Source organism: Volvox carteri, assembly GCF_000143455.1.
Source record: "Volvox carteri f. nagariensis unplaced genomic scaffold VOLCAscaffold_78, whole genome shotgun sequence".
NCBI lineage: Eukaryota > Viridiplantae > Chlorophyta > Chlorophyceae > Chlamydomonadales > Volvocaceae > Volvox > Volvox carteri.
Genome location: NW_003307621.1, coordinates 191,733 through 203,572, shown reverse-complemented (window position 1 = coordinate 203,572; position 11,840 = coordinate 191,733). Strand labels below are relative to the sequence as shown.

Here is an 11,840-nt window from a genome sequence, read left to right as displayed (position 1 = left end):
ACCTGGAGCAGGACTTCTAAAACTCCCAACATATTTTCTGACGTCAAGACATCAACATGTAGGTATCTTAGACGTGCAGGTTCAGATTTCATTCCCCTTCCATCCCTGCAGGCCCGTATTGAGGGCGGCAGTCTCACTTCCGAGCAGCTGCCTGAAGTGCTTTTCGCAACGAAACCAGCCAACGGCGCCGCGCTCTTGAAGCTGGTCGAGGCGGCGGAGGCGGCGGAGGCAGAGGCGGTGATGGCGGAGGACGCGCCGGCGGCGGCAGAGGCGGTGATGGCGGAGGACGTGCCGGCGGCGGAGGCGGCGGAGACGGAGACAGCACCAGCGGCGGCAGAGGCCGCGGCGCCCGGGTTGGAGGCGGAGGCAGAGGCGGAGAAGCCCGTGGTGGAGGCGCCGTCGGTGGCGATGGAGGATGCTGCGGCGGCGTGAGTGCGTGTGTGGCAGAAGAGGCGGAAAGCCAGAGGCAGGATGTGGTCCGGCCTACCTAGCAGTATGAGCGCACTCGCGCACTAGTAAAGTTGTGGGGTAATCTGGGTACTGACGGTGAGGTTTGTAAGGCTGAGAGGGCAATGGCGTGTTGAGGTGGAGCGGTTAAGAAAGGAGGAGGACGGCGGACAGGCCGGACCATACAAAATAGTGTTTGTAATGCCGTACACATTCACCCGTGCGGTACTCGAGTATTCACTGGCTAGGACACGGATTTGGATCTTGTGAGCGTTTCGGTCACGGGATTTTAATAATTTTGGGTTCTAGGGAAAGTGGTATTGGGAACGCGGCTCAGGAGGTTTTGCGAAATACATGTTCCGGTTGTTTGCAAATGGGGGTTATTGCGTGAGTAAAGTAGGATGCGGCGTGATGGGGTGCGAGTGCGTGTTGAGTGTGCGGGTGCGGGTGCGGTGCACCAGAGGGGTGTGGCTTCGCAGGATGATGGGGCGATGGGCGGCGTTCGTTGCTTTTCTGCTGGGCCTGACAGGGGACTTCGGTCTGTTGTCCGAACCTGTCCGGAAATTAAAATTTTTTCAATTTGGACCCCGAAAATGGCCTTCGGACGAGTTTGGAAAGTCCGGATTTGGTTTCGGTTGTTGATCCCTCGGAACGCCGCGACTTTTCAAAAAAGTTCAGAAAAGAAATAAAGAAATGAAGGAATGCGACTTGCGGTCAGAGATCCGCCTGGCCTGCATTTCTTTTGGCTTCTGCCTGAGTCATGGGGGTTTAAGTAAGGAAATGACTGATTGCGTTCTTTTACCTGTAATCATAATTTCCCGTAACGAGCACATAACGTCCGAGGTGACATTTTTGCAGCTGTTTGCATATATGCACTTCATTGCATGTGGGCCTTTCCTACCCGCCAATCAAGGGGGAGAAGACCAAGGATGACCGGAAACTCCTCTCTCCCCCAAGGCGGAGGAGAGAGGTTCACGGAGGTATATGACAGGAGCTGTCCTTGCCTTACAGCAATCTATCGAACGGATCTGCTACGTAGACTCCCAGCTCACATCCACAGGGACGGCAGCAGGATGACACCCATCTGTGCGGCGCAGTATGCAGGATTTAAATCGCCAGCAAACCAAGTGTGTGTGTGCCCTCCTTCAGCTCGCATCCATGAAGACCGCGGGGCGTAGGAATCACGGCGTGCGGGAAGCAACCTAGACGCGCATGATGCCATGTCCCGCATGTGATGATGCACCCGATGCGGCAAATGCAATGCGCGGGGGCCGCCCAGCCCAAAAGCATGACCATCGAATCGGCCGCATCGTCGGGCTGGAAAGCGCATCGACAGCAGTCAACGACTCACACGCGCGACTGACAAGCAGTAAGTACAGAAGTTAATGGCTCGGAGGATGAATTCCTCGTCTTCGCATAGCCTACCCCTTGACCTCATCGTCGTTAACTTTTGTGTTGAGCGACCGCCTGGGTGGATAAGAATAAACTGTCGAGATCATGTTGCCCTGGTGTAAGGCAAGGGTCGTACACGTGATAGGTAGGTAGCCTTCCGTAATCTTGGCTCTTACCCGAGGGGGCTAGCCCAGCGCCCTAGATGCGGGGGGGAGTTTGGGGAGGTAGGACTCGGTTGTTAACCGCTTTCATGGCGTTTACATAGGAGGACGTACGACACAGGTTTGTGCTGTGTTGTGCCGAGCTGCGTTCTGCTGCACTGCTATGCTGAGTTACACGCTGTGATCTGTGTCGGCTGCCGGCCAACTTCTCTCGTTAGATGCACATAGTACTGGGGACGGTACACCTTCCTCCTGAATACTATTACCAGTTGCAGGCCGGGTGACTTGCATCCTGATTATATCCCACCAGGACACTTTGAGCTGTGTGTGTGAAGGGGGGGGGAGGGGGGAGGGAAGGAGAGGGGTTGGAGAGCTGAGGGTGGAGAGATTGAGGCGCCTGAATAGGCTACCCGCGCCGGTCGCCTATCTCCCCCCTATCTCGCAAGGCAAATCATCGTCACTGAGGAATAGTAGCGCTTAACGGCAGTCGGTTGGACGGTTGTAGTAACGGTGTGTTGCGTTGGTGTTACACAAGTAAATTCGGGCTGTGAGGGCAGAGCAACGGGCAGCCAGCAGGGCTCCGGCGGCCAACGATCAAATGCATCATCTGGAAGAGTTGGAATAATCCTTATATATATCGTATTCCTTATATATATCGTATTCCTTTTACTTTGGCCGAGAACTATCTTTGCTGAAACTCATCGTTGGAGGAGGAGGAGGAGGACGGGAAATCCTCCTCACATGCTCAACATTACAACCCCCCTCTCGCATCTTAGCCGAACGCCAAAATCGCCGTTTGTTACATGTTATAAGATCCATTGCGGGACCTTTTAATTCATGCTAAGGAGATCCTTTTTGTGGGGGCCTGGTAACGGGTTTCGCTTCCGTGCGAAAATGGACTGCACAGCGGCTGGGCTCGGACGCACGATGCGAGGCATTAGAGAGTAGGAGGTTGTCTAATGAATCGGAGCTAAGCGGTGAGGATGTCGAACTGCCGCGAGGTACGGAACCTGTACATGCTGTTCTTCCCTTGGAAAGGGGACCTGTAGCTGCAGGGGGCTTCCACATAAACCTCCGCAAAGTTACAGCTGGGGCTGTAACAACCTTCTGTTGGTCGAGGATTACTATGACTGGTCGCGTACTGGCCCATTTGAATCTGGACAGACCCGAACACCGTTATGCTAACGGCAAAAAACAAGAGAGTGTGTGTGCGGTGCGACCAGTTGGACGGTGCAACCAGTTGTTGATCCCGGCCTGAATCATTCATGCACGGATCACCCCTTGCACCGTATACACCTCGATGGCCTCACCCTTTACTGCATACATACCCCCTCTACCAGCTGCTGCAGGCCGGTCATCAGTGTACTTCTGAATGGAGCCGCTGGATCCTCCAGCTGGCAGGAGCTGCAAGGTACACGCAATAGTCTGCACCCGAAACTGCTTTTTCCGATACTGTGGGCTGCCATTGCCCATGGCGCTATAGTCCACACGGGCCAGATTTATGAGACGAATCAACCTACATAGCGCCACCATTGGCACCAGGGTACGATAGGGGCAGCCGCCTGTAAAATAAGGTAACTTCGCTGATGTTGCTGTGTTAGCCGCCACTCCAGATAGTGGGGACTGTGACCGGGAGTTTGTTGAGGGGGTTATATATATTGCAGGGGTACGGCTGTGGACTCAGCAACCGATTTTTGTATGTATTGGCTGATGTGCATCCCAGTCAGCTTTGGTCCTCTGCCTTGAAGGGCTACAATGCTGCCTCCAGATGAGGGCTGTGATGGTGAGACTAACAAAACACCCTCGGTGGTCTGTTCCCATCCGTGAGGGGTCTGCAATCGATCCATCGCATTCATATTGCTTCCGAGGTCCGCCGGTTTGTAGGTTTACTGCTGCCACGTGCCTTCCTGCCTTCTCCTTCCCCCCTGCATTCACCTCTCCCGTCTCCTCTTTGCTCTTCCCCCGCTTCCCAACCCCGCTCCTTTCCCCCCCTCCAGAACCTCATCCTGCCCTCAGGGGCCCAGCTGGTGGGGGGTCGCTACACCCCCCTGGCCGCCGCGCGTAGTTGGGGCTGCAGGTGGGGGGTGGAGGAGCTGCTACAGAGGGGGCCACAGACGGGGGTGTGTTGGACGGTGGAGGAGCAGGCAGGAAAGGTGGGTACTTGGGGTGTGTGTGTGTGTGGGGGGGGGGGGAAAGAGAGAGGGAAGGAAGTATGGAAGTTGAGCATCAACGAAGCCGGGGTCCACAAGCGGGAGGACCTCCTTCCTTTCCCCTCCCTATCCAGGGATTCATCTTTTCGTGTACCTCCCCGCTCCCCCTCCCCCCACCGCTCCTCCCTCTGCCACCGCGCCCCCACCCCACCCGAACCCAATGCAAGAAAGGCTTTCCATACTTACCCCTACCTTACCCTGATTTGGACTTGTACGGCAATTTTGTTCTTGAGACATCGCTGCAGCACTCATTACTATTTTTGCCTCATGTATCATCGTACATATTCGCTTATGTAGGCCCAACCGCCAGAGTACCAGTTGTGTTCCAGTCCTTAAAGAAAAATGGGCCCATATCTTTTTATTGTGTAACATCGGAGTGACCAGATCCGAGCGTCCCAGTGCAATCCCTCAACATCAGCACTACGGGAGAGGTCTACGATAAGGGTGCTCTGGCCTGGGGGATCGGGGTCGAAGAGAGGCGGAATGCTTCCGGGGAGCTGGGTCAACACCGGCAAGGGTGTGGCACACACGTGATTCCGTCACTAAGTCCTCCCCACATCCGAAATTCCCTTTTAGGAACCCCTACATACGATTACTATTGGAATCCGCCAAATTTTATATCCCACGTAACTGAACCGCATTGCCAAGAGCGTGTTTGAGATTGTCCACATCATCGCAACACTGCAAAGAGCTAAAAGCAGCTTTATAGTTTTCGCAAATTTCCGCAGTTTCCGCGGCGTTTCCGCAAAGGGGTTCCCGAATACGAAACGTTTCCGCAGACCTGGTCAAGTTTCGGCTACATCCCTGGACCATGTTTCCTCTGCACATCGTGTTGGATGTTTTCCCAGGAGAAACAATTGTGAAGGAAGTCATAGGTCTTGCTGACTCCCCAATGAGCCATGTCGTAAGCCTCCTGAAAGGCTGCCAGGTGCTCCTCAGGTTTGAGAACTCGCACACATGACTGCTTAATTGAGCTCAGCTCTTACAGCTGGCATTCGTAAGTTCATACCAAGCGGCCTTCTTGCATAAACTTGTCATCTCCCCCAGGTTGTCTTCTCCGGATGCCAAAACATCAACAGGAAGCTTGCCAGTCTCTAAGAACCAGATCAACGCGCTATCCTGCCAAATATCTGTACAGATCGAAGGTCCAGGCTTCGGTGCCTCACTGGAGCTGTTAGGTAAGAACACTGGAATCCGCAGGGTTGCGCACAGCGCCATGCTGATCAGGTAAGTAGTTAAAAACGTTTCTTGCTATGCAGCAATATTTAAGCCGGTCGGCAGGCCAGCCCAACTGAATTCTCCCAAATAAATAGTGCAGGTCACTTTTGTGGTTTTCACAGCCAGACCGCAATAACAGTAGATATGTAATTACACAGTTCGTAATGGCGGCGAGAAGTTGGGAGTCCACACCTGGATTCTGAAACTTGTGGACGTACGTGCACGGAAGCAGGTCGGCGGGCGAGGTCAAACAAAGGCGGGCAGGCCGACAAGAAGGCACGGGGCACATGGGTTGTAGACTAGACATCAAATGCTCTATGCGACTTAAGATGCCGTATCGGCATACTGTCCCTGACGCTTGTCGGTCTACGAGCTCGTGGAAGGCAGGCAGGGCAGCACATGAATTATGCATGTACGTTCCCTCGATAGGTTTTCAACCGTAAATTTTGTGCAAGTCGGCGAGTGAAGTGGAAGGCGGCTGACATGGCCGACACGAAGGCCTCTATATTCCATATAGTCGCAGGGCGCGAAAGAATACCACGTGGCTATACGTAGAGGACAGTAAGGAAAATTGGGGGGGTTCCTGGGCGTTCAGCCGGCGGGGTTTCCGTTGTTCCCTCTGTTTGTCCTTAACCTTGGGGGATAAGAGAAGCCTACGTTCTCATGTGCGATAGATTCTTGTGAAAAAGCTTTTGTCGGCGCTTCCCCATGCAGTCAGCCGGCTACCCGCCGGCGAAAAAAAGAATTAATTTGGTTTGTGAACCCGTCTGACGGGACTAGAAGTGATGTGAGAAATATGGATGGCTTTACTGTTAATATTGTTTTTTTATTTGCTATTAAATTCCCGAAAATGGCTTGAAGCGCCGATGACACTCGCTGCGCGTTCGCCGACCCGCCCGCTCGATTGCACAAAAATGAAACAAGGCAAAGCGACTGGCAGGCAGCAGCCAAGCAGCTGTCAATCAACAAGCATTTAATGGTTGACCCAATTGGCAGCGGGTCGAGGCGATTTGTCCTCCTACATGTGCACTGTGGAAAACCTTATTACGAATAAAGATTACAATTCGTTTGCGTAGCTGGGGGCATAAAATGAACTCATTCACCTATGTAGGATTGCACCTATCAAAAAGTAGTTAAAATACTTCACCATCGCACCCAATTGGCGGAAGCGATGGGGGGCGGCGTCTACAAGCGACAGGGAGGTATCACGATCAACACGAGGTGATGGCTCGCGCTTACTAGGTATTTCCCGTGGAAAACTATAAGAATATACTGAAAAAAACTACAACAATGGCAAGGTAAACTAGCAGGTGTCGGACGCCTGTATTGCCAGTACCGGTATTCCGGAATTATCGAAAGGCGTCCCTGCAAGTCTTTTTAAAGGATGCCCTGCCCTGTATATGATACATTTGTCACTTGCAACTTTTCTGTCTGAATAAACTTTCTGCATTACAGGTAGCATTTCAGAACAGCAGAAGACACTTCTTCGCGAAGAGCACATCTGGCCTAACGAAGTCCGATGGCAGGTTAAGGCCATCAGCAGTTCCTAATGATTGCACCATTCAGATAGCAGCTAGCTGAAGCTGCGCGCATGACGGCGATTGAGCGTCACCTGATCCCTATTGTGCGGGCCGATGGTGCGCACGTTACCAAGCAAGCATTAAGGACCAGAACAGGGTTGATGACACAGCCGCATCTAGGCTTCGATTCAGAATCCTGTCTGTATTTTGAGCTGAACTTGTTCCTTACGTGCCTGATGGTAAAAGGACATAGCCGGGGGGATACATGCAGGGCAACAGTGTGTCTCTCTCTCTCCCCCTCTCTCTCCCCCTCTCTCTTCCCCTCTCTCTTCCCCTCTCTCTCCCTCTTTCTCTCCCCCTCTCCCTCCCCCTCTCTCTCCCCCTCTCTCTTCCCCTCTCTCCCTCTCTCCCCCTCTCTCTCCCTCTCTCTCTCTCTCCCCCTCTCTCTCCCTCTCTCTCTCCCTCTTTCTCTCCCCCTCTCCCTCCCCCTCTCTCTCCCCCTCTCCCTTCCGCCCAGGACGGAGGAACGTCTTCGTCTGTGGCATGCTCGTGTATTTGATGTACACAATAGGCTTCACATTGGCTTTGGAATAGCTTATGTAGGCGTGAGCTTCCTTTGCTGCATTAGAGGATTCGACAACTTGTAAGATCCGCCGCACCCATAAATCCACTACCGGTAACATGTTTCACTTCGGGAATCGGACCGCACAATACCCGTTTGTGTTGGCGAGCTTCGTTCTGATGCCCAAAGTCCCCGTTTTCTTGGGCTTCCGACGGCTTCTGCTATTGCCACGCATCCACCAGCCTTTTGAACGGGCGTCGCTGTAGTCCCGTCGTTCAGCTCCATCCTCGCAAGGCGCTTCTCCTGGCAAGTACCTATCTACCCTTTCCAGTGAGCCCTCGAGCGCACACATCGCTGGTCCACCCCCAAGGGGTGAAATAGATCGGGGTGTCGAATGCTGATGAGATGAGACACTGAGGTTCCTCCAGTGCGCTGGGCGGCTGGAGGGGGAGCTCACCATCAAGATCTACACACTGCCGCAGAGCAGTGGCGGAGGAATAATTCTGCCTAGGGCCTGGACCAGAGGCTGTATATACCGGATGGTGGTGGTTGGATAACGAAACCGGGCGGCGGCGGCAGGATTCGCAAGGATAGGGTGGCGCGATTGGCGCACAGGTGTGCGTGCAGCTATTGGCAGATCGCGCAGCTGTAGAGCAGGCGCTCGGTGTAACGGAGGTTGCTTGGCATCTGAGCTGGTGTGTGTAGCTGGCTTGAGGATTCGAACACGGCGCCTTGCGATAATGAGGATGAACGGTTAGGACTCTGACCGATATAACGCCCCTCCAATGATGGAGTGCTTCGGCGGTCGTTCCCGTTGCGGTATACGGTTAGATGCTCCTGGCCAGTGTCAGGCCCGGATCGGTGTGTAACAGATACATACATACATTGTTGCCGGTTTCGCCCTGGCCATCATGGTACAGTGGGAATCACTGGCACTACGGGTCGCGCGCGTGGGTGACAGCAGGTGTGAAGCTGTACCCGCGTTCAGCTGACCCATGAAAAGGTAATTGCGCGGCGTTGCGTTGCTACTAGGATGGTTCGCCTTTCCCTGCAGACGGACTTTCCGTGAACCGGAAACGGAAACCTGGATCTTCTGGAGTGAATCTTCTGGTTGGCTTGTGTCTTACTCTGCAGTACATAGCAACTGACGTCGATGCTGATCCCGTCAAGGATTGCAACTCTGAGCTCCCCACGGGCAAAATAGGCAACCGACGTCACAACCGACGATTAACCACGAGCGAAGTCTACTGGCAGGAGGTGCCATCCAATGCCTGCTATAGAGCTTCGCCTGGAGTGAGGAATCTGAGCCGTCCTAAGGACGCTCTGATGGTTTGTCGTACGTCATTTTTGTGGCTACTTTCGAAGTAATCTTGCGTACCGGAAGACGTACACGTCATCGTGTCGTGCCAAAACAAGGATGATGCGATCCCTTCCCGCTTTCCTCTTCTCATGGCGAGAATCCGGTTTTACTCGGTGATCGTGCGAGTTTTCCAGTTCGACCAAGGAAGCGCTACGGAACTTGATGCTACTGACTCATTCTTGACACGGCGATTACGCGGCAGATACGCCGGGATTAATGAAGGGTACCCGGGACGCAGCAAAGTCGTCTTCATGTGGAGCAAAATGCAAGCGATCATTCGATGCGCAGTTTCGTGGCACTCGAACGGCACAGTCCTGCTCGACCTCGTGGACCGCAGCTTCAGTCCGTTGTACCGCTAAAAAGTACGGCGGCTTGGGAAGGGCGATTCAACCACGGTTATGTCGATTTATAAGGAGAAAGCCTTTCGGTTTACGCGAGAGCACAAGCGTGCTTTGGAATGAGTAATCAGCGTGACAAACAGGACCGCACTGGGAAGCTCCGTCCGCCATAAGTGCCTTCTCTCTTCAACCCTACTGATTACGTTGTTCGGACAGCGACTTCTTCGTCCCACGTTGATTTCCTCTGTACCGCACTTTTCGTTATAAGTCGCTATTATGTGAGAAAAACCAGGTGGGACTTTCATCATCGTACCTGGCATTAAACACAGCAATCAAAGGCTCCAAGTTGACCGCCAAACCGCTCTAAGGTCGGCCCGACAAGTGCCGGACAACTACCTCGTCGTATAGCTCTATCATTACAAGCGAAGCTGTTACCTCTGGTTGCCTTTGTTGCATTTCTGCATTTTTAATCGGAATAGGTAGCCCATTATCGCTCTACCGCCTCTTAGCTCAACTCTATTATACCCTTTGCCAGTCCGTTTAATTTCAAACCTCTTCATTCCCTGCGTGATAGAAGAGGCTTTTACACAAATACGTTAGCCTTACCGCATTCAGGGTAGTTGAGCCTTCCTAGAGGCAGCTTACACGTGGTGGGCGACAGACCGCAACCTACTTCTTCCATATTTTAGATCAATACAGGCCGGTCGCTAAAGCTGTAATCTTGTACCCTGAGGTGCGTCTGGGAGGTGGGCAATGTGCCTATTGCTTCGTAACAAGCCATGAGACCTGTCCAGGCGTACCTGCGCCGGCGGGCGCCCAGTACTTGGCAAACGCCGGCTAAAGCAAAGCATGACTATGCTTAATTAACATAGAATTGAAGCTTGAGATGTTGCACCTTCGACCTTAGGATGGTAATCAAAACTTTACATCCTTCATCTTCATGTAATCATCATTTATGATGCTTTAAGATGCTTCTCCTTAGCGGCTTTCACGTTGATATCGCTGAGCGAGGCGGCTTTAACACACTTTTTGCCACCACACCTCTCAAACATGTTCGCGCCCCCCTTTTGTATCTTCCAGCTTGCAGTGATTTCTTACCATAAGGCTTGGCCTAATTATTCAGTCAAGGACGCTCCCAGCAATTTGGTCAGGTATCGTGGAGCTCCATACGCCGCTACTGCGTCCCCGACTCGGGCGGCTTCCGTGGCTGACGCATCTCCCGCACTGACTGCACACGGAGCAATTAAGGCTGGATCAATTATAAACACGAATAGTGTGTAGTAGTTAGGAAGGGCCACAACAAACATCTTCGCTCTACCAATAGCTCTCAGAGCAGCCAGCCACTCGCCCAACCTCAGGAACAGCCGCCCATATTTTTCTTAACCACCGCCACCGTCGCCGCCGCCGCCGCCGCCGCCAACAACAGCAACAACAACAGCAACAACAACAACAACATCAACAACAACAACAACAACAACAACAACAACAACAACAACAACAACAACCCACACGAGCTACGCCACCATAGCTCCTGCGGTGGCGGCGTTAACTACATTCCCGCCACCGCAGCACTCCTAGAAGCACCGGCGTTTTCCAAACCAGCATAAATACCACCATCACTATCACCACCACCACTACGTTGCCGTCGTCCTCCCCCTCCTCCTCCCCTTTCTCCTCCCCCTCCTACCACTACTACGACTACTAATCTTCCTCAGCCTCTGCAATGGTCTTATTTCTGTTGGCCTTCGCCTTGCTTTTGAACAGCACCCCCAGTTGCAGGGGTCTGGCTGTTGCAACCGTCACTGACCCCACCACAAATCCCAACACGCGCTTCAGCCTTCTATCTACTGCATCTGCTTCAGCATCCGCATCAGAAATTGCAGCAGCAGGGTCATTGGCAGTAGCAGCGGTGAACGGCGGAGCTCCTCGTTTTGCTGCTGCTGATGTTGCTGCTGCTGATGATGATGATGATGATGGGGAAAAACCGGATAACGATATGGCTATCACTGGCTCCGCCGCAGCTGCGGATGTGGCCGTCCGGGAGTTGCAGGAAACCGGTTGGCTCACGAGTGATGCATCGCCCCCTGACTACCTGAACTGGCCCATTGCGCCGCCGTCGCAGCCACGTCCAAACGCCCCCCCACCGAGGCCACCAAAGGCTCCCAAGAAGAAGAGGCCGCCGCCGCCACCGCGACCGCCCAAGTCCAAGCCACCGCCGTCATCGGCGGTGCTGATGTTCGGCCCGACTCGGCCCATGGAGGCAAGTCCACCAGCTGGCGAGCTGCAGTTGTCATCTCCTCCCGTGGCCCCATCTCCCACCTCCCTCCCATCACCCTCCCCTCCACCTTTCCCTCCACCCTCTCCCCCACCTTCCTCTCCACCTTCCCCTCCACCTTCGCCTCCACCTTCCCCTCCACCTTCCCCTCCACCTTCCCCTCGACTTTCCCCTCCACCCTCTCCTCCTCCTTCCCCTCCACCTTCCCCTCGACTTTCCCCTCCACCCTCTCCTCCACCCTCTCCCCCACCCTCCCCTCCACCTTTCCCTCCACGCTCTCCTCCACCTTCCCCTCCACGCCCTCCTCCACCTTCCCCGCCACCCTCTCCTCCACCTTCCCCTCCACCCTCCCCTCCA

General features: G+C 53.9%; 3 protein-coding genes across 3 annotated transcripts in view; 1 reads left to right on the top strand and 2 right to left on the bottom strand.

The window, feature by feature from the left end:
- Nucleotides 1-1,121: 1,121 nt before the first annotated feature.
- On the bottom strand, nucleotides 1,122-3,533 carry VOLCADRAFT_98853 (uncharacterized protein; the record flags this gene model as incomplete). The annotated part of the gene is made up of 4 exons (XM_002957692.1): nucleotides 1,122-1,200; nucleotides 1,873-1,952; nucleotides 2,308-2,321; nucleotides 3,311-3,533. The coding sequence occupies 4 exons, from the start codon at nucleotides 3,531-3,533 to the stop codon at nucleotides 1,122-1,124; spliced, it is 396 nt and encodes a 131-aa protein (XP_002957738.1).
- A 3,185-nt stretch (nucleotides 3,534-6,718) lies between these two features.
- VOLCADRAFT_98852 (uncharacterized protein) lies at nucleotides 6,719-9,229 on the top strand (the record flags this gene model as incomplete). The annotated part of the gene is made up of 4 exons (XM_002957714.1): nucleotides 6,719-6,726; nucleotides 7,466-7,553; nucleotides 8,645-8,803; nucleotides 8,927-9,229. The coding sequence occupies 4 exons, from the start codon at nucleotides 6,719-6,721 to the stop codon at nucleotides 9,227-9,229; spliced, it is 558 nt and encodes a 185-aa protein (XP_002957760.1).
- Nucleotides 9,230-10,909: 1,680 nt separating this feature from the next.
- VOLCADRAFT_98851 (uncharacterized protein) overlaps nucleotides 10,910-11,840 on the bottom strand; it is a gene marked incomplete at both ends in the record, with an annotated part of 1,879 nt that continues 948 nt past the window's right edge. Inside the window, 2 exons of the mRNA XM_002957691.1 lie at nucleotides 10,910-11,229; nucleotides 11,301-11,835. Of these exons, the coding sequence (XP_002957737.1) occupies nucleotides 10,910-11,229; nucleotides 11,301-11,835 (855 nt within the window). The remainder of the gene's footprint in view (nucleotides 11,230-11,300; nucleotides 11,836-11,840) is intronic.